Source organism: Elephantulus edwardii, unplaced genomic scaffold (genome assembly GCF_000299155.1).
Source record: "Elephantulus edwardii isolate Elephantulus edwardi_28Jun2011 unplaced genomic scaffold, EleEdw1.0 scaffold00179, whole genome shotgun sequence".
NCBI classification, from domain to species: Eukaryota; Metazoa; Chordata; class Mammalia; order Macroscelidea; family Macroscelididae; genus Elephantulus; species Elephantulus edwardii.
Window position 1 is genome coordinate 6,667,705 of NW_006399929.1, and position 23,067 is coordinate 6,690,771.

A 23,067-nucleotide genomic window follows, 5' to 3' on the forward strand; every position below is an offset into this window, starting at 1 on the left:
AATGGTTTCATGTAGTAATTGTTCTTATGAGAGTGAGTCAGTTCATTCAGTATAATGCTCTCTAGGCTTTCGAATGTTACACAGTATTTTACAAAATGAGTGTACCTTAAGTCCGCATACTATTCTATTGTGTGAATGTACCATGATTTCTCAACCCATTCATTTGATGATGGGCATTTGGGCTGTTTCCATTTTATTGCTATTGTGAATACTGCTGCTACGAACACAGGTGTACACATTTCCGTTCGTGGTTCAGCCTCAATTACCTTGGGATGTATTACTAGTAGTACAATAGCTGAGTCATATGCATCCCCTGTGTTCTGCTTTCTCCCATCTCAGAAGATAGACGCTCTTAGCCCAGCTCCCTCATAGATAACATGTCTAAGAGAGAAAGAGAACAAGGGATCAATGTGTATATGCTTTTGCCACACCTGGCAGAAAGCCAATGTGGCCGCAAGGCCTGAGCCAAGCTAAGTTTCTAGAGAAAAGCCACACCATGTGCCACACCACTGCCACACCACCTTAGAATCTCCCACAACCAGACACTCTCAGGATCCATAAAAAGGCAAAGAGGGAGGCAGGTTCAGTGGCAGGTGAATGGTATCCTGATATGTTTGTTTTCCTCCTGCTCTAAGCATCCAACTGTGTGCAAATATTAGCCTTTGCTCGGGTCCCTGGAGGAGCCAGGCAGCAGACTTTCCTCAGAACTTTACAGCCTGCTTATAAATCTGCAGTGAAGGCCACCTGTAGACAAGCGGAGAAGAGGAGAGAGAAACTCTAAGTGAGCTGGTCTCCACACCAGCCAGACCTCATATCCAAACCCTATTGTCCTAGTCAAGCTCCACCACCCAACCGTCAGGTTGTCCTCCGGTTTCACCTTGCATGTTGCTGTGATGCCTGAAGCTATGCCATTTGTATTTCAAGTACCAGCAGGACCAGCCATGGTGGACAGGTTCAAACAGTGCTGCTAGACCAACACTGACGAGGAAGCAAGAGCTAGAGATTTACTTCCAAAATATTAGCCACAACAGAACGGTTTCTAACTTGCTTGCTTTGGACACATGATCAGGAAGGATCAGTCCTTGGAGGAAGACATGATGTTTGATGAAGTGGAGAGGGTGTGCAAGACCCTTCTTGAGATGAATGAGAATAGTAGTCACAAAAATGGACTTGAACTTGCAGTGGCCATGAGGAGACACAGCACGATTCAATGTTTCATTCTGCTGGAATCATAATATCATAATATCATAAATGATATCATAAAGTTTCTATGACTCAGCTGACTTCACAGTTCCATCTTCATAACGATCTAGACAAGCTAGCTCGTTTGTCTTTCAACCACTAGCTAAGTCATGGGCTAAATGCTCTAGAGCTCAATTCATTGCACTTAGGTATAAGGTAATGATGAATCAATCTAAACCTTGCTACATGGAGTCAACCCAGATCCACAGGAAGCTCTTCTACCTTCCAAATGGTGCCACACCACTTATAATTCATTTGTTCCCGCTCCCTGTGACCACATGGTAGACTGAGACAAGAGACGTTTTCAACCCTGATGAAAGCACGCAGTCCAATGAGGAAGCAGACAAGCACACTTTGGTAAGATCAATAAGCTTTCTGATTTACTAACGGTTACCCTTTCATCTCAGTTAGTACTCAAGACTCTACAGAATAAATAAGGAATTTGCCAACTGAGGTTGAAATATCGCCCTGGTCCTGAGAGGAATGCTTGATGTCTGTCCACTCTCTCTGCATCTGCGGGGACTCAAAGATGAGACTGTCCAAGTTCTGTTTTTAAAAAAACTGCACGAGGCTCAAAAAGAAGAATAGACCATCACTGTGTGAGCTAAATGGCACTAAAGACAACCTAAACTTTAACAGACAATTAATAATATCATTAAATGAGATGGGTGTGCTATCTTGTTTTCATGTAGCTATTTACTTAAGTCCCCTTATAGCTCATGACTGTCCAACATGAATCCAAAACCAATTATCTCACTTCCAGTGCCTCATAAAAAAAAAAAGTATCAGACCCTAGTAGTAGCACTTATCTTATGAGTCCAGTTTGATGGGGGTGGGGTGGGGGGTAGAGGCAGGGTAGGAAGTAGAGATAGTCCCAAAACTTCCAAGAAAATGCTAAAATATTCCTACAAATAATTACAGAGCCTAGCATTTGTTATGGCCTATCACTGCCTTAATATCTTATTCATTCCTCACAAAAACTCTGTAATAAAATACATTTTTATTGTTGTTATTAGGTGCTGTTGAGTACAGTCCACAATAACGCTGTGAACAAGAGCTCTGAGCTCTGCCATCCTCACACTTCCTGACACACTGTGACAGTCACTGTGTCAACCCACCTGGTTGAAGGTCTTCATAGATCTGAACTCTGCCATCCTCACACTTCCTGACACACTTGTGACAGTCACTGTGTCAATCCACCTGGTTGACGGTCTTCCTCTCCTTCGCTGACCCTCCACCTTTCCAAACATGATGCCCCTCTCCAAGGAATAGCCCCCCCCAGCAACATGTCCAAAGTATGTGAGATGAAACTCCAAGGAACACTCTGACTGCACCTTCTCAAAGGCATATCTTGACCATCCATAATATATTCAGCACTCTTCTCCAACACTACAGCTCGAAGACATCAATTGTTCTTCTGTAATCCTTATTCATTGTCCAGATTTCAGATGCATAACAAGTGACTGAAAAGACAACAGCCTGAACCAACTACACCTCAGTCCTCAAACTGACATCATTGCTCCTCAATAACTTGAAGAGATCCCTAACTGCATTTTCCCCAGTGTAATAAGTCTCTTAATCTTCTGATTGCTGACACCAAGGGTGTTGACTATGGATCCAAGTAAGATAAAGTTGCTGACAGTTTTAACATTACCTCATCTATCTAATGTTGTCTATTGGTCCAGTGGTGAGAATTTTTATTTTCTTGATGTTGAGATTCAATCCATATTAGGTGCTGTATTCTTCGGTGTTCTGCAGCAAGCACTTCAAGTTTTCCTCACTTTCAGCAAGCAAGGTAGTATAATATGCGTGATACAGGTTGTTGATGAGTTTTCCTCTGATCCTGACACCACATTCTCTTTTGTAAAGTCCAGCTTCTCAAATTATTTCCTCAGCATACAGCTGAATAAGTATGAGAAATGATACAATCCTGACACACACCTCTCCTAACTTTAAAGCAAACAACACTAAAGTGTTCCCTTACTCTGTTCAAGCAACAGCTTAACAACAATAAACAACATTTTTTTAAGTGTGTACCTTTACCTCAAAGGAGCCCTTGAAGATGAAATGAGTTAAAATGGAAAAAAATCAAAAACCCCAAAAACAAAACTCAGAGCAATACCTGCCCATAGGCAACAGTCGGTAATTAGCTATTGATATAATTAATATAGGGAGCGCTGATAGCCCAGTGGTAAGAAGCTGTACCGCAATCCTGAAAGCACGTGGTTCATATCCACCAGTTACTCTGTGGGAGAAGCATGGGCAGTCTCCTCCCACACAGTTAACTGCCTCGGAAAACCCGCCGAAGGGTCAGCTAAGGGTTGGAAATGACTTGCTGGCGCACAACCACATAATTAGCATCATTCTACAAATGACAGGATGTAGACATCTTGAATCTTTAATAGAAAAAAAAATCATTACTAAAGCCTAATATAGCACCTGCTTTCTGATAGGCCTTCAGAAAATATTAGTTATCTGCATGAATACATTTGATTATAAGTAATTGAGAAGAATGCTATAACACAAGTCACACAGCCTCAGAATCTCATTATTCCATGGTGTATACAACACCACTTTAACAAAAGCAAACACATGCACATTTGTATATAAATGTGGATGCTGTAGCACTCATTTCTGGGGTTTTGTTTTCTTTTAATGTGTTTAGCAGGGGTTGGCTTTTGTTTGATTTGGTTTTGGAACGTGCAGCTTTCACTTGCCAATTCATTTTTCCAGCGGCATGCAATTTCCATTAGCTCTTTAATTTCTGGCTTAAAAGCTTTAGTGCTTCTTCGCTCCACAGTGACGGAATCACCAACCCCAGGGGTGAAACCCGGAATAATAATGAAGCAGAGGCCTGTGGTGACAGGTCAGAAGCTGCAGGCTCAGTCTTGCAGACAGTGAACAATGTTCCATGTGACAGCGCAGCCTGCGAAAGGGCAGCACCTCTGACTTTGGGGCACCAGCGGGGAGGAGTCATTTCCTCAGAGCTGATGCAAGGGGACCCAAAGAAGGCGAACTGAACTCGCCTAGGTCACCCGCTTCCTGGCCTGCTGCCTGCACTTCTCAGGTAAAAGGCTGCTTCGAGATGAGCTTGGCCTTGGCCAGACCTGGGAGGTCAAGAGCAAATCTGCCTGTGCATTTGGAAGCCATGGGAAGGACTCCATCAGCTGGTGAAGGACCATCTTCCAAGTCGCCAGGCCCACGCAGGAGTGGCTTTTCTCAAACTCCTCATGATCCTAAGGATCATCTAGCACTTGCTGAGCTACAGAGCCCTGGGGAATCTGCTCAGGTTTGGAGATGAGCATGACAGACAACCAGACCAAAACCAAAGGACTGAAATTCCACAGAAACAAAGACATTTTCTAGTTTGCTTCTATGAAGGCCCTAAATGAAGGGCTTTTGGTCTCCCAAATACTTTATATCATCTACTGGCTGGAAGTAACCAGTCCTTGGAGAAGGACATCATGCTTGGAAAAGCAGAGAGACAGTGCAAAAGAAGACCCTGGGTGAGACGGTTTGATGCAGTAACAAGAATAATGAGGGTAGATGGGCCAAGAGAGTGAGAATGGCTCAGGATAAGACAGGGTTCAGAGCTACTGTGAATAGAATTCCTATGGGCCACAGATGACTCAACAGCACACAACAACAATTGGCCACTTGCTACAACAGGTGTCATGGATTTGATTGTGTCCCCTCAAAACAGTTACTTGGCTGGGCCTGAATCTCAGTGTTTTGGATATACTGATGTGATATGGCAGTTTTGCAATGATCCCCCAAGATCTGATAAACTGATTAGTTGTTAAAAGGATTAAGGGTGTGAAGCAGCCCCCTTAATCCTTTTAAGCCCTAATCTACATCAGGGAAGGTTCCTTGGGGTGTAGTATGCAGCACCTCTCACAAGAGATAAAGAGGCCGAAGAAGAGGTGGCCTCAGCATCATAAGAAAGAAGAGCCAGAAGCAGACCCCATCCTGTGGGCTCAAGCTCCTACACAGGAACCTCTTTAGTCAGGATATACGGAGTTCCCAAGGAATACCAGGACCACAGACATTGGAGAAGAAAAGGACTTTTCTCTAGAGGCAACAGAGACAGAAAATATAACCCTAGAGTTGGCACCCTGAGTTCAGGCCAGCTCAACTGTGAAAGAGTAGATTTCTGTTTGCTAAATCCATCCACGTGGAGTATTTCTGTTACAGCAGCAATAGCTACTTAGGTGTCATCAAGTCGAGTACGACTCAAAGCGACCCTATGGACAAAAGATCTGAGCCCTGTTCTGCCCTGTGTCATCCTCATACTTCCTAACACACAAGAGCCCTTTATGGCAGTGACTGTGTCAATCCACATGGTTGAGGGTCTTCCTCTCCTTCCCTGACCCTCTACCCTTCCCAACATCATGTCCTTCTCCAAGGAATAGCCCCTCCTAGCAACACGCCCAAAGTATGTGAGGCGAAGCCTCATCATCGTCTCCAAAGAGCACTCTGGCTGCTCCCTCTCCAAGACGTATCAGTTCATTTTCTTGGCCATACGTGGGATCTTCAGTGCTCTTCTCCAACACCACAGATCAAATGCATCAATTCCTCTTTATTCATTGCCCAGCTCTCAGATGTGTGCCAAGTGATTAGAAAGATCATTGTCTGAATTAGATGCACCTTAGTCCTCAGACTGACATCATCATTTCTCAATAATTTGGAAAGGTCCCTTACTGCAGGTTTTCCCAGTGCAATGCATCTCCTTATATCCTGATTGCTGAACCCAAGGGTGTTAATTGTGGATCTAAGCAAGATGAAGCTGTTAATAATTTCAATCTCCTCTACATCCATCTTGATGCCTCCCAGTTGTAACAACCTTTGTCTTTTTGACATTGAGATGCCATCCGTACTCAGACATTAAGTTATTGTCGTTGTTGTTGTTGTTAGATGCCTTTAAGTCAACCACAATTCATAGCAACTCTGTGAACAACAGCAGAAAGCTGGCCCTATGCTGTGTGGTTACCACACTCTCTGCCCTGTTCAAACCTGTTGATAAATCACTGGGTCAGTCTATCTTCACAAGGCTCTTCCCTTTTGCTGCCCTCCCCCCATCTTTACCATCATGATGTCTTTTTCCAAGGACTGGTCCCTCCTCACAACATGCCCAAAATACACGAGATGGATTTCCACCATCTGTTCCTCCATGGAGCATTGTATCCCAGGAGCTCTGAATGGCACACTGATAAGAGACACAGGCCCACCCTCAGAGAGGTCACAGTCTTGGAAAAATGACAAATGGGTTCAATGATAATGATTGCACTCGATATACTGTCACAGCAATGAGCACTCAGTGAAATACATGACATGCGGTCCAATGGTCTGTTCAAGTTTCCTTCTGACTTGGGTCTTGACACCACTGGGAATAAATAAGGAAATTCAGAACAAAACACCCAGCATTCTGCTAGATTTATTCTAATTTATTTATTTTCGTTTACTCTAATGAATGGCCTAAAACAAGCTCATATCTACTAGTATGTTTTTAGTTTCCATGAGAAGTCAAAATGGCCAAGTCCTGCTGCATAAAACCTCACCAGGGCTTCTCTGGTGCTCTTGGGATAAAATCTTCCAATCAGACCCCACCATAGTTGGCCCCTACCTCTGTCTCTAACCCAATTGCCCTTTAAATTACCCTCAATTGCTGCTGCCCTTCTCTCAGATCCTCAGATGTGATATGCTGCTTCCTCTCACTCTCCCTTTGCCTGGAATCTCTGCCCTGTGAAGTCAGAGCTTCTGCTCAGATGCCCCTTGTCCTGCAGTCTTCATTGTGGTTTTATTTACAATTATTGGTAGGATTATATACATAAGCTCGGCCTCTCCCACTAGAAGCAGGGTGATCACATAGTTTATCTTTCAAACTGTTAAAAGAGGAAGGGGTATTATTCATAAATACCCCAGAACCACAAAAAGAAGGTTGTGCAGTCAGCTCAGTTCTCTGCTCCCAGGCGGCAGGGACGACATCTGTGTTGTTTTCCCCATTCTGTTCCTGGATCCTTGCCTCTGTCTGACACACAATTTGTTGTTAGGTGCCATTGAGTCAAGTCTGACTCATAGCAACCCTCTGAACAGCAGACCTGAACCCTGTCCTAGCCTGTGCCATCTTCACAATCTCTGACACACTCGTGCCCACTCGACAATGACTGTGTCAATCCATCGGGTAGAGGGTCTTCCTCTGTTTTGCTGACCTTCTACCTCTGCAAGCACGACGCCCCTCTCCAATGAAGAGCCTCGCTGAACAACATGCTCAAAGTACGTGAGATGAAGCTTTGTCATCTTTGCCTCTAAGGAACTTGTTGGCTGTTATTACCTCAAGACGTAGCTCCTCTTCTTTCAGCAGTTCATGGGATATTCAAAATAGGCAACCGATAAGTTCATTTAGGGAATAAATGAGTGAATGAATGGTGTGAGGCCTGGCAGAAAACATCCTGGGAAATCTCCACAGAGCGTGCAAGTGGTTTGTGGAGAAAATGGTTTGACAACCCACGACCTATTGTTTCTGGGGACCACAGGGTCAATTCCCACTCTAATGACCTGACAGGTTCCTTGGCTATAATCTGTATGAGAACAGGGCACCAGGTCCTTGAGTCATGGAGCTCTTGGGTAGGTAACCTTTCATTTAGAAACTGACTGCTGCCTGTTCCTTCCCTGCCACATAGCAGCTGTGGTCACCATGACAACATCAAAGGACTATGGCCACACCCAAGATCACAGGGGGTACCACATCTCTCATACAACCATTCATATCTTAAATTAAATCTTTCTCAATCAAAGCAAATCAACAGAGTCAGTGAGGATGAATCAGAATGCCAGAGGCCAGCAGCTCAGAGTCCTGGCCTTGGCTTGGACATTCCCCGGGAACTTGTATGCCAGCAAGGTTACAGACCCAGAAGAGAAAGGGGAAAGGACTCCCAGTTTGGGACAGCACAGACTCTCCAAATGGGACTGTCCCATTATCAGCAAGGCACTTCCTTTGAGTAGATTGTTCCTTATTCAGAAATAATACACTGACACATTAGCCCCATTATGTCAAGCCACAGTTTGGCATGATTAATCATGGGCTCTGGAATTGAAGACATCCAGTGTTACTTTTGTCACTGACTAGTCTGGAGACTGAGGAGCACCTGATCCAGGCCACAGTCTTCTCAATTACTTGTTATGTGGTGCTGGAGAAGAGTATTTAATATACCATGGACTGCTAGGAGAACAAACAGGTTCTTCCTAGAGAGGGTGAGACTAGGCTGCTCTTTGGAGGGAAGGATTTTGAAGCTTTGCCTGACATAGTTTGAGCATGTTGCGTAGGGGGACCAGTCCTTGGAGAGGTACTTCATGCTTGGGAGGGTAGAGGGGTAGCGCAGGAGAGGAAGACCTTCAATGAGATGGACTGATCAGTGACTACGGTAATGGGCGGTAGATGTGTCAGAGACAATAAGGTTGGCTTAGGATAGAGCAGGGTTTAGGGTTGTTGTACACAGGGTCGCTATGAGTCGCAAGTGACTCAACTGCACATAACAACAGCTGATCCCTTGATGCATGGTAACCCCATGCAGGACAGAATAGAAGCACTGTCCAGTCCTGAACCATCCTCATGACTGGGTGCAGATGAGACCATTGTGGTCTGTAGGGCTCTCTCACTGTCTGATTTGCAGTGGTAGCTTTCCCAGATCTATTCCCTTAAACTGCCTTAATCAAGAAGCTCGGTCTTCATTTGGGAGCTCTGCTGAAACCTGTTTAGCATCACAAGCGTCCACTGACGAACAGAAGTTGCGCAAAAGATTCACTCATTGACCAAGAATCAAATATGCCTCCACCATGGCAGGGAAAGGGAGGTCAGGGGTGTGAGGGGGAAGCTCTATCACTGAACCACAACTGACACCAAATTACTCACCAAACCCTGAACCTGTGAGTGAATACCAGCTCATCATAACAACCCTGCAGCACAGAGAACTGCCACAAAGCAGCTTGTGGGTCCTCCAGCTGATCTTTCATTCAGCAGTCATATACTTTAACCACTGAACCACAAAGCTCTTTAACATGTTGCTAAAACCTTCTAAAATAGGCCAGTTACAGTGGCTACCCTTTGGGCAGTGGGGCTCCCGAGTGCACAGAAAGCACTTAGCATTGAACCTGCTTTCAGCCAGTGCTTAATAAATTATGTTCACCCAGCACAGCCTGAGGCCAGACCAAAGCGCTGAGACTCTGATACTTAATCTCCTCCTGTGCAACTAACTGCATCTGAAAACTGCCTCTGAAAACCCATCGGAGGGTCAGCTATGGGTCAGTTCCAACTCAACGGTGCACAACAACAAGAAGTCATGAAAGGAACAACAGTGGGGAAATGCCTGTTTCCCATCACAAAGCAGTCACTGAAGCAGTTGTTGTTTTTGCTGTGTGTTGTTTCAACTCAGAGCTGATCCTCCGGTGGGGTTTCAGCGGCAGTAGATCACAAGGGAGTGGAGTGCCTTTGTGATTGCAGTGCAGCTTCTCACCACTAGATCGCCAGCATTCCCTGTGAGTTAGGGAAGAACCACAAACTCAAACCCACTGCAGTCAAGCTGGTTCCAACTCACAGTGATTCTCCACTGAGTCATAATGGAAATAGAGTGAGTCATAATGGAAAGAGACCATCCATCCTTCTCCTGAAGAGCTGCTAGTGGACTCTAAGCACCCTGGAATCTGTCTTCGTTTGGGTTAGCAGAACAACCCCCTAAGGGGAGAGAAGAGGCTTGCACAAGCCAAGAAGAAAATTCCCAAAACAGCTATGAGACATTCTCTCACCCAAGAAAGAATAGCAAAACTTAACAGAACAGCAGACATCAAAAATGCTGGCAAAGTTGTGGAGAAACTGGAATGCTTATTCATTGTTGGTGGGAGTGTAAAATGGTACAACCCCTGTGGAAGGCAGTGTGGCACTTTCTCAAAAAGTTGCAAATAGAAATACCATTTGACCCAGCAATTCCACTACTGGGAATATACCCTAAAGAAAATATAGCTGCCACCCAAGCAAATATATGCACACCCATGTTTATTGCGGCTTTGTTCACAATGGCAAGGAGTTGGAAACAACCTAAGTGCCCATCAACAAACAAATGGATAGAGAAGATCTGGTATATTCACACAATGGAATACTATGCAGCACTGGAAAAACAAGGAACTCATGAAATATTATACAAAATGGATTACCCTGGAGGACATTATGCTGAGTGAAATATCTCAATCACAAAAGGACAAAAGGAGGGGAGGAATGATGTCAATTGCATTGAAATAGACAGGGAGAGAACTGTTTAAAAGGGATATATGATTGGGTATTATTGTCATGACAGGAGTCCAGAGTGAAGGCTGTACAGTGGAGTGGACTTGGGGGAGAGAGAGGGAACTGCATAACAATGAAAGAATTTTTCTTTTACTTTTCAAGGAGAAGAGTGAATTGGGGGGATGGGGTAGGCAGGGAGAAAAGTGCAACAATGAATGAATGGAAATCCTAAGTCTCTGTAAACTTTCATTAAAATTAATTTTTTTAAAAAAAAAGGCTTTTAATGGAAAAAAGTAACTGTAAAATAAATTATTTTAAGCAACAAGAAAAAAAAAAAGAAAATTCCAAAGGCATTGAGTCAATTTCAACACACTACACAGAGTAGAAGCACCCTATGGAGTCTCCAAAGCTGAGCTCTTTATGGAAACATAGCACCACATATTTCATCTGCAGAGCAACTTGTGGGTTTGAACTACTGACCTTTCATTTATAAATGGAGAACCTAACTACCACACCAGTAGGGCTCACTAAAGGCTTATAAACCTAGGAACCAGACACAATCCATTCCAGGCAGAAGACAGCTCCAGGGGTATCTTCAGACAAACAGACTACTATGAAGTGAAGGTATCTATTTCACATCAAGTGAGTTCTGGGAAGTTAAGAAACTTGCCCAAGACAAGAACAAATTAGGACAATGAGAAAGTCAGCCTCCTAGACAAAAAGGTAATCTGTCTACTATGTAGGGATCTCTGGTGACCTAGTGATAAGGAGCTATGCTGCCAACCCAAAGGTATGCTGTTCGAATCCACCAATTGCTCAGCAGGATAAAGATGGGCAATCTCCTCCTGTGCAATTAACTGCCTCTCAAAACTGGCTTGAGGGTCAGAGAGGACTTGGTTCCTGCTCAGCAGTACACAGCAACAACCTACTCTATAGGGAAGTAACCAGCCTGACCTTAGGAAAGCTCTTCCATAGAGTTTCTCCTTATCCCTGTTATATCAGAGAGCTTAGCACAGAAGTTCACACATCCCCCCCGGTGGGCGCCTTGCCAGACACTAAGACCACTCCCATTAGGACCCTCCTTTTAATGTGGTTTTTGCCAGGAGAAAAAGGAACCATGTGACCACAGGAGCTAGAGCTGAAGTCTTCAAATGTCTAAAAACCTCACAACCAGAAAATAACAACTACAAATCACCACCCATGCAGGCTGCAGCACCACGTCAGTCAGAGAGGCAGCCTCATGATCTACTCTCTGAGGATTACAGAAGATGAACGCTTCATTGCTTTGTCCAAGGCTTGTCAGAACAGACGCTTCTGAGACAATCGCACTGAGGAGAATGGGGACATAAGCAATTGTGGTTTGTGAAGCAGTAAGGATGAAGCAATTCCTGGAAAAGAGGGGCTGTCAAGTCAAGTTTGTGGAAATGGCAACTTGAGCACATAGTTCATTTACTTTATTTGCTGCCAAAGAAAGGCAAGCATCCCTGGTGGGCTCATCACTGTTCAAGTCCGTGCCACGCACTTGACTTTGGAGAGGAAAAATTGGGCAGCTGAGGGAAGTAACACTTCGTAAATACCCACTACAGACAGTCCCTAGCTTACAAGTTATTTGAATTATGACAAGCCTGTAATTACAACCATCTGAAGAACTTTTTTATATTTATAAATTATGTATTTTTATACCTCTATCTCTGGTGGCCTAGTGGGTAGGAAGCTGTTCCGCAGGAAAAACGTGGGTGATCTCTTCCTGGGTGATTTACGTCCTCTGAAACTCACTGGAAGGGTCAGCTATGAGTCAGGTATGATTCAACAGCAATGAATGACGTTTCTTACATATCTATATATCTATCTATATCTATATATATAGATAGAGATAAGTTTACAGGTAATGCTTTCAATACTCACAGCAAAATAAAGATCAGATTTCTAAGGATGTTGATAATAAATGGCAATTGTGATGTAGTGAGTTTATTTCCCAAAATGGCTTTCCTAGTCATCAGCTTTGACTTTCACCATCTGACTGGGTGGGAATATGAAACAGGATGTGTACAGACAACTCAGGATGGGATTGGCCAGTTTTTCCACCCCACCAGGTTTAAAGTAAGCACATTTAGCAGCAGAAGACAGCAGAATATCACTACCAGCAAGAAGGAGAAATGAGAATGCAGCACTCCTTTCTCAGGGCCAGAGATTCCTATGCCTGTCATATGGGAAATAACAACCACAGTGGGAAAAACAGAGACCACTGGGGCACAGAGCTGATTTGGAATTGCTGCCCCATGCAGCCAGACAGGGGTTTCCACCCAAGCTTGTTGGCGTAGAGAGGGAAGATGCTATAATCAACAGGACTATGAGTTTGTAACACTGACCCAAACCAAGAGTCCGAAGGTCAAAGGACCTTTTAAGCATGCTCCATAAGTTGCTCTAACTGAAAATTGTGTCCTACTGGCAACTTGAATTATAGCCTATTAACATCCTAATAAACCTCATAGCTGTGAGTATGGTTCTGTGAGATCTGTATGGCCATTGCAACAGTAGTAATAGAAGGATAAGAACCCTGGGCTGGTATTAGAATTAGTAAAAGTAGGTACAGGGGCATGGGGGCCATGTGTGACCCCACAGGAATTCATTCCGCACTGTGGATGCTGTTAATGGAAACAGTCCCCCCTTGAGGAGTTAATAGAGGTCAAAAGCAGCTGTCCCCATGCCGCCTACACACTTTTTATAGCCATAATAATAACGAAAACTAAAGAGAAAAGGATTGTGATCGTCTACTTACATCAGAACTCATTTACAGTGCAGTCAGTGGAAAAGAATTATAAAGTCAGTCAGGAACTGTCTGTATATGTAAGATACCTTGCTAAACTTTAATGAGGGCCTTCTAGTTGACTCTTCCCAATAATATGAAAGATAAGAACTGTCTGACACTTTCTTATGAGGTAGACATTAGATTTGGTGAGATTATCGGGCCAAGTGTACCTAATTCTAATGTCATACTCCTTCCCATTCTTGACATAGCCTTCCTCTTTGAAGATACAATATTCCATACCAAACCATTTCTCCTTCTTTCTCGAGTTTTTTCCTACTCCAAGGAAAAAGGCTACTGGCACTGAGCTTCTGATAGGAGTGATGGGAAAATGTGGAACTGCCAAGGGTGATGGTTGAACAATATAACAAACACAATTAATGTCACTGAACTAGCTATGTGAAAATTGCTGAGGTGCCAAGTGTGTTGTTACATATATATTTACCAAGCAAAGAATAAAAGAACAAAAACTGAAACTGTTTAAAGGAAAAAAATTTCAAAGGTCACTGACACAAATGAGCAATATAACAGAATGATTGAGTGTGTGGCTCTGGGATCTGGCGTCCCAAGGCTCAAATCCCTGCTTTACTGATCTTAGGCGAGTTACTAAACTCCTTAGCATTTATTTGTTCATCAAAAAACTTGGGTGATGAGGACCATGATGATGATGGTGAAGATGATGACGACGATGACGACAGAACCCACCTCCTAGTTTTGTTGCAAGGGTTAAATGAACGACAGGATGGAATCTCTCAAAATAGAGCCTGGAGGAAAATAAACAACCAAAAAGTGATAGCGATTTTTGCAACAGCTCTGCAGGAAATCTTCCTATTATAGTCACCACAGATTCCCTGAAACTCTCAGGGGTAAGATTGTAGAGACAGACGGAGTGTATGTTTCCTTACAGAATGAATTGATCAGGTTAAGTGGCTACCTCAAGGCATCAAGCAAATCCTACTGGAATTGGATTTAGTGTCGTCTCCAGACTCCTTCTTTCAGATTAAAAGGGCCAGGCTCTTTTCCTAGAAAGTCTACCAGCTTCATTCAAGAGGTTTTCACTAGCAACGAGATCCTACAAATACAGACTCTATGATTGATTCACAAAGTGGGGAAACATCTTGTAGCAAACAATTTGTCCTCTAGTCCTGGTTCCTGAGAGCTGGACCAGTCAACAAGTGGGAGCTGAGTACATCCAATAGAGCATGGGAAATGACTAATTCAGGAGACTTGACCATGATCATGTGATGATCAACACAGGCTTTAAAAGACTTATCAGAGTAGCTCAGAGGCTCAATAGAGCTTCCAGGTTAGGGATCAAAGGCCTCTCCCACAAAAAGAGTCTCCCTGATAGATAATCTGGGAGCTGTGTCCAGATCCTTCTTAGGCCTCTCCTATGTTTGTGCATTGCTTTTTCTTCTAGATTAAAGCAAACCTTTTCCCTGTACTTTGTAAGTCATGCCAATGAATTATCAAAGGGCTTGTGGGAGCTAGCAGGTAAGTTAGGAGGCAGAAGATTTCTCAGCTTACTGCTGGTATCCTAAGGGGCTAGAGGAAAACCTCAAATCTAGGGACCAGTTGAATTATAAGACTCTGTGGACCACTATTTTTGGCTGACACCCTGATCTAACTGTGATGAGAGAATGGGCTGTGTAGAGCTGGATTGACCAAGGAATAAAAGCTGAGATTCTGAACCAGCCTTCCTGAACTTGTTTGGCAAAGATTGATGTCAGAAAAAAGGTAGATTTCACTAGGGAGAGCACCCTCAATGATACACTAAGTCACACCATGGAATTGGTGGTCACCCTGGACAGAGAGACGAAGTCCACTGGAAGTTTCCTGAGTTTGCTGGATACCTGGGATTCTCTGAATACATGTCTCCAAGCACATGGAGAACAACTAAGAGGCACAGAGATCAACAGAACCAACCCAACGTCAACTGAATAAATGTGTGGCTGAATCATCCCATCGGGGCTCAGGATACAGACAATGACCCAGGTGACCCAGGTCAACCCTCTAAGTACAGCAGAAAATTGCTGTTATTCCCTGGGCTTTAAGCCACCAAGGTACCACTTCAAGATGTGAGGATTCAGCCTAGCAATCAAGAGCAGCTTTTGTGAAGGAGAAAAATTGAGCACCATTGGTCAATTAGAAAATTCAGGGTTTCAATCGCCAAGGTGTATCTCAGGAACCTTCCTTTCTTTTCCCCTAGCAGAGCCCCAGCAAGTATACAATTTAGGGACCTTCTAGGGTTTTCTCTTCCTTCCTCACAGAGATAAACAGAAGCAATAATATAGAGCTGTTATAACTTAAAAGGTGACTTCATAGTACTTTTAAAAACAACAGTAACAATAGCTACAAGTTATTGAGTATTTTTTAACTTGATTTCTTTATCTAATCTTTACGATATAACAAGCGGTATAGTACTGGTCTGTCCATTTACTATACAGAGGTTAGTACATGGTTGCTGTGATGCTAAACACTGTGACACTATGTGTCAAATGCAATAATGGTCACTCATGGTGGACAGTGTGTGTTGGAACTCCCCGATTAAAACAAGCTTGGAAGCAGGAGTGGCATCCACTTCCAAAATAGCTTGGAAGCTCTATGAACTTGGAGAAAGGATAAAAGTTATACAAGCATTCAGGTCTTTTGTTCATAGGGTCACTATGAGTCATCTATGACTCAACAGTACTTAACAACAAGTGGATCTATTATCACAATCCCCATATTATTATACAAGGGAAACTCAGGTGACTCTACCACTTGTTCGAGTCACATAGCAAGTAAGTAAGTGGTCAAGAGCTTTGGATGCAGGACTGTTGACTCCAGAACCTATTAAGTACCTTTAGGGGAGCCTCTGCTTAAACAGGCAGGAATATGGAGCACACAGCAGGCACTCCAGAAGTCTCTGTCAAATGAGGATTCACCTTTGCTTTGCCAGACTCCTAGACGTAGTCCCTTCTGCCTCTCAGCATCTCTTACTTGTTTTAACAGTCTACTAACGATTCTTCCTTTGTCCAGTTCTCTCTCCTCCAAACTGTCCCATTGCTAAAGGATATCTCTTTCTAGCAGAACCTTTTCATCATGTTACAGCCTAGTTTACATTTTTCAGTGCCCTCCCAACCCCCGCCACCGCTGTCTGCAACATAAAAGCTGAAGAGGCTCAGCAGAGTGCTTAGGAAATATCCTAGTCAAGCCCCATGACACATTCAATCCCACTTGCTGCCACATCCACTCATGTCTTCTTGTTCAAGCCACACTGATCGCTTACACGTCCCTCGTTGGGCAATATGCTACTAGAATGTCCTGAAGTCTTGACCTAACCAATAATGAATGCTCTTCTGAATTTCATGTCTTAAATACCACTAGTTAGTAGTACAACACTTGGTACCACAAATTTGGTATATTTTCCCATAAGATGGAAAAAGTCTAAGATTATCCAAAGAACAGACTTTGTTTTTAATAAATGGAAAAATCAAGATTTTATTTCTAATAAGGCATAATTAAAAATTAAAACCAAACCAGTTGCTACCAAGTCAGTTGCTAAGTTACAACTATCCTTTTTCAAGAGCCTTGCAACCTCCAGTGAAATCATCTACTCTATTTTTAATTAACATTTTTATCATTCATAAACTCTGTATTTCATGCATGTAGACTGTGTTTTATATAATCTTTCACTTACATTATATTTTGTGCATAAAGTAGCTGTCTTACACACTTTCACAAATGTTGGTATTAGTAACATGATTGTAAGGGGGAAAACCCCACAATATACAAGAATCAACTTTTTTATGTGCAAATGATAAGAAACATGACCCTTGACTGTTAAGGTATAAAAGTTTTACTTGCTACTAAAAATTGTTGGGTACAGCTTTCCAATCATCTCTATTTATTTTAAAATCCCGGTACGTAGCTCTATTCCTTTAGGAAAGAGCCTTGATGATGCAATGGTAAAGCTCTTGGTTGCTAATTGAAAGTTTGGTGGTCTAACTTCATTAGCGACTCCTTAGGAAAGTACTCAGCTATCTGTTCCCATTGAGATTACAACCTAGAAAATCCTAGAGGGCAGCTTTACTCTGTTATGTGGGTCACTACGAGTCTACATAGACTCAACAGCAGCTAACACAACAAATGCCCACATTGTAGCAAGGATAACAGTGTCATAAAGAAGACATTGCTGTCCAGAGATCTGCTCTCCAGGAGTTCACAGCACGAGTGGGGTCACCCACTCTCTCTAACACAAGGTCAGCTCTCAAAGGAGACTAACAGCAACATAATAAAGCACCCGGGGAGTATGGAAATAAGACAAGTCTAAGCAGAATGTCAAACTGAACTCCCCAGTAGGCCAACTCAGAGAGAGAGAGAGATCAGCTTGAGGAAGCGTAAGGTGTAATGTCCTTGGGATCACCACTGATGAAAGGGTAAGAGAAGTGGAGCAAAGAAGAAATCAATCTGCAGTGTTGTCTCCATGCAGGACACCAGCAAACCCAGCTGAGGAACTGGTGATTCCAGAGGAGTAATGGGTTAGTAATCAGCTGAGGAAGGGAGCAAAACTTCAGGGAGTTGATTCCCAAAGTTGTCTGACAGCTGAGCACGCATTCTCTTCTCTCCTCCTCCTTCTCCTTCTCCTTCTCCTTCTCCTTCTCCTTCTCCTTCACCTTCTCTCTCTCTCTCTCTCTCACTTTCTTTTCTCTCTCACTCCTGACAATGTCATACCCATCTAGGCAGTATATCACTGCACCCCAGCATCTAGCAGAGAAAAGTTCTTGGAGCAAATTCAATCTAAACTGTGTCTTGAAGACTGGGCAGAGATTGCTATCAATCCTTCAATTCTATGTGGTTCTTCATCCACTGGAGAAAGGCGAGACAAATCTGCTTTTGTAAACATTTACAGGCCTTGGAACCCTAAGGGAGATGTCCACTCATCATCCTCCAGGTTCCCTATGAGTCCCATCAAACCTGGGGGTGGCCACTGTGGGATTTCACATGCAACCACCACCTGTGCCTCAGTGGAGGTTTACGTGTTACTCTGATACTGAACAGATACATATGATGCTTCCAGATTAAGACCACAAAGAAAAAGCACTGGTGATCTACTTCGCAAAGTCTTCCAATGAAAGTCCTATGGAAGAAACAATCCAATCCTCTGGTGACTATTATGGAGATGGTGTCAGAGTTGGGCACCAACTCAGCAGCCGCTAGCCACAACAACCTATTTCTCTCCAGTTTCCTGTAGTTTGAGTATCAACCTGTCCTTGCTCCAAAGTCTCATGCTTTAATTGTCTTGGTGCCTCATAGAACAAATGCACACCAATTGGTCTTCCTTTTAATTAATTCTTCTATTCACTTCTATAATCCTCTGACTTTTAGTACATTGCCATTGGTGCTCGTTGTGAAACTTTTGGTCAGCTGTAAACATTGTAAAACATTAGAAATGCTCCAGGCATCATAAAAGAGTGTGTTTTCTATGAAATATGCCAATGTAAGAAGACTGAGTGGAATCTTAGGGAAGTTGCTTTGCAGAGACCCTCCCTCCTGCAATCAGTGCCAGCACCTGCAGGACTCAACGTCATTCCGTCAAACTCAGCTGAGACCAAGCCTTCACCATCTTTGCCAGCTGGAAGCAAAGTTAACATTCTTCTTGGATTTCCCCACCACCACCACCACCACCACCACCACTTTATTCTTCATTTAACATGCTAATATTTCTCTTTATTTCAGTATTTCACACTTGGCTGTGAATTAGTATTCATTATTCATCTTTTCTAGTCCTAACACCTTGCAAAGCCTGGCCTATATCTAGTACTCAGTAAATGTTTGTTGGCTAAATGGATGTATGGACAGAGACAATTAAAAGGAGAGCAGTGATAAGGAGAAATAAAGTTAGAAATGTCCCCAGAATTGTTTTCCATTTGCTAAGTAATTCAGTGACTTGGCTGTGGTACAATTTACCCTCAACAACTAACCTTAGAAGTGGTAGTTGGAAACACACACACACACACACACACACACACACCAGTCCCCAGCATGACCACAGAAGAAAGGCCTGGAAGCCTGCTTTGATGAGGATTCGGCCAAGGAATCCCTGTGAGGAAGCACTGCTTTATCACACCAGAAGCCATTCAGTGAGTTCCGAGTTTTATTTTCCCTTGGCTGATTAAGCCCTGAGAGTTAAAGAGACCCAAGCACCGGAGTGTAGTTTTGCCTTTCAGACACACCTCTTAGAGCCAAGCTTAGAAAGACCACATCTTTGTGTTGAAATAGAGTCTGCTTTCCTGACACCCATGGATTGTTCTTGCCTCTTAACACCTCCCAGACATGGATTGTTCCTGCCTCTTAACATCTCCCAGATATTTACTGAGGACTGCCTTTGTCATTGGTGCAGCTCTCCCTCCCTCACTGCCATCGAGTCTATTCCGAATCACTGCAACCCTCCATCTGGTTTCTAGGGCTGTAAACTGCACAGGAGACTATTCCCATCTCTCTTACAGAGCAGCTGGAGTATTTAAAGCTCCAGAGAGTTGCCACCTTTGGGTCAGCAGCTCAACTTCCTATGGACTAGACCACCAGAGTGCCTCACTGTAGGCACACCCTCACTCATCCAATCAGAACTGACTCAGAGCCAACCTGCCAGTGGGTTTTCAGAGGCTGTAAATCACACAGGAGGAGGACAGATCTCCATCTTTCTCCTGTGGAGCAGCCAGAGTATTTGATCCACCCACCTTTGGGGTGGCAGCACAACTCTTTCTTTACCCACTATGCTACCAAAGAGCTCCCTGTTGTTGTTGTTGTTGTTGTTGTTGTTACATGCCTTAGCATCAACTGCAACTCATGGAGATTCTATGTACAGTAGCTCTGAGCCCTATCCTATCCTGAGCCAATCTCACCATCTCCAACACACCTACAATCCATTACCCCAGTCACTATGTCAATCGATCGCATCCCAGGTCTTCCTCTCCTGCACTGTCCCTCCACCCTTCCAAGCCTGAACCAAAGAGACCATAATCCTGATTTCACAGTGACTGTACACTAGAGAAGGAGACAGATGACGAATGGGAAAGAAATACCTAGCACTGTGAGAGACAATGATAAAGACTAAGGAAAAATAAAAATATAAAGCCGGGGAAGAGAATGAAGGAAGAATGGGATCGGGCTCTAATTTCAATAACGCAGTCAACAAAGGGATGACATGAAGAGGAAAAACACTCTCCCAGGAAGACAGCTCATACAAAGACACTGGGACAGAAACAAGTTTAGAATGGTCTAGAACAGCAAGAAGGCCAGTGTGTCTGGAGTGGGGGGAGAGAAGACAATGGCAGATCATGAAACCAGAGGAGGCATCTGTCAGGGCCAACCCATTTCCTTTCCAAGTTCTGTTCTGTGCATCCAAAGCAGAAAGGCTGATGATGATGGAAGTGCCCCATATCAACGTTGGCTCCCCACTGACCACTAGAGGATTGGGCCACCTGCCAATTTGGGAAATTAAGTGCCTATGTCGAGACTGGGTTTCATGGTTATTTGTCCCAGAGGATAACAAAATCTATGGGACTGACAGACACTCATGCCTTCTTCAGGGAACTCGCTTCTAGTGAGCTGGGGTCATTTATTATTTTGAGGGTGAACAGCAGACACTCCTATTTATCGTGGCTTGACCTGATAGCTTTGGAGACCTCAAAGGAACCTCCGAGATGTGGTCCAGTCCGATCATTTTGTCCCACTGGGGAGTATGAGGCTCTGGTAGCTTTCTAAGTTGCTAATGGTCACATGGCAAAGTTGTGCCAAAAACAAAACTCGAGCCTCTTAACACCCCAGCACCCTGCTCACCTAGTGTCATCTAAAGACGTCTGGTGTGGAGACTGTGGGGACCCCCAGATACTAAGGAATTAAAGAGAGGGCATCCCAGATGGCCATGAATGCTTCAGCAAAAGGCAAAGGTCAGTGGTTCAGATACAACGAATGCTTCCCTCAGGTCGCCCTGGGGGCTGGCCCCCACCACTCACCTGGATCAATGTCTCCAGCTCCTGGGGGCTCACGCAGACATGATCCCGAAGGAACTCCGCCTTCTCCAAGGCGATGGTATTCTTCTGGCTGCTCTCAAAAGGCTGCTCCAGCGCCCGGAAGACGAGACCCCCGGTGACGAGGTAGACCACCACGACCACAAAGATGGCAACCACGGTTTTCCACTTCATGACGGTCTGCAGGCCCCCCTGGGAGGCTCCTTCCATCCTGGCGACCACCGTGGCTCGGGAGGAGATGGCGAGGCGCGGGGCCGGGTAGTGGCCGTTAGTGGCACTCTTGGGCTGGCAGGCAGGCGCCGCTGAGGGGACAGCCACTGAGGACACAGGGCGGGGGAGGGCGAGAGGGGACAAGAGAGTTTGTTGATAAATACGAAACACAAAACTTGTCAGAAACAAAGCACAGATGTCTGGCTTAAGCCGGCTTTCAAATTTGAGGATTAACAATTTGTTGGCCCCACCTGCAGTGAAGGCATTTTGATGGGTTGCTAGGTGCTCCTCTGAGTTCTAAAAAAAAAAAAAAAATGAACTCCAGAGTCGCAGTTGTTAAAATATGTTTTCCATTGAATTGGAAATGTTTGTATTTTTTCTACTAAAGTCCAAATCTCTCCAAAAGTCATCCCTGTTACTGACACTTTAGCGCCTACCTAAGTACTCTGTTTGACTAAAAGATACATGACAAGAGGTGACATTTGAGAAACAGAACTATGGTCCCACTTGGGAAGGAAATGGAAGCGAGACATCTCACCACCTTGACCAAATACTGAGGTCTAGTTGATGTCAAAGAATAAAACAGAGATGAACAGCGAGCAAATTAGAGTCCCCTCACCCAGGACTGCTGGTCCAAGACAGAGAAGGGTAAGGGCGCTCTAAGTAACAAATCAGACCTAATAAAGAAAGTCTGAGCTCCCAGAAACTTCTTCAAAGAATGAAGAATAAAAAGAGAGAGCCTTATGCACACCCATGTTTATTGTGGTTTTGTTCACAATAGCAAAGAGTTGGAAACAACCCAAGTGCCCATCAACAAACGAATGAATAGAAAAGCTGTAATATATTTACACAATGGAATACTACACTGCATAGAAAAACAAGGAACTCATGAAATATTATACAAAATGGGTGACCCTGGAGGACGTTATGCTCAGTGAAATATCTCAGTCACAAAAGGACAAATACTGCATAGTGCCACCGTTGTAAAACAGGACTGACATCGGGGTTGGGGTGAACTGAGAAAGATGGGATAAATTATGTATACTACACTGAAACAGATGAGGGAGAGAACTGTTTAAAAGGGATATATAATTAGGTATTATTGTCATGACAGGAGTCCAGAATGAAGGCTGCACAGTAAAGTGGACTTGGGGGGAGGGATTGTATAACAATGAAAGAATTTTTCTTTTACTTTTCAAAGAAAAGAGCAAACTGGGGGTGAGGGGGTGGACAGGGAGAAAAGTGCAAAGATGAATGAATGGAAATCCAAGGTCTCTGTAAACTTCCATTAAAAATAACAATAAAAATATTACTAAAATAAAAAATTTATCTCACACATACACACAAACACACACACACACACACAAACACACACACACACACACAAAGAGAACCTTAATGAGAAAAGGAAATTGTAAGTGGCATTTTAGGTCAATTAACCTGGTTTCTTATAAGAATGGCAGTAATGAAATGTATCCCAAAGATTCATTCTGTATCTCAACAGAAAAGGCAATACAACT

At 43.7% G+C, this 23,067-nt stretch overlaps 1 protein-coding gene across 1 annotated transcript in view; it reads right to left on the reverse strand.

Annotated features, from left to right (window-relative positions):
* KCNK10 (potassium channel, subfamily K, member 10) overlaps positions 1–23,067 on the reverse strand; it is a 223,881-nt gene that overhangs the window by 107,398 nt on the left and 93,416 nt on the right. The window contains exon 2 of the mRNA XM_006896020.1: positions 21,323–21,654. Within this exon, the coding sequence (XP_006896082.1) occupies positions 21,323–21,654 (332 nt within the window). The remainder of the gene's footprint in view (positions 1–21,322; positions 21,655–23,067) is intronic.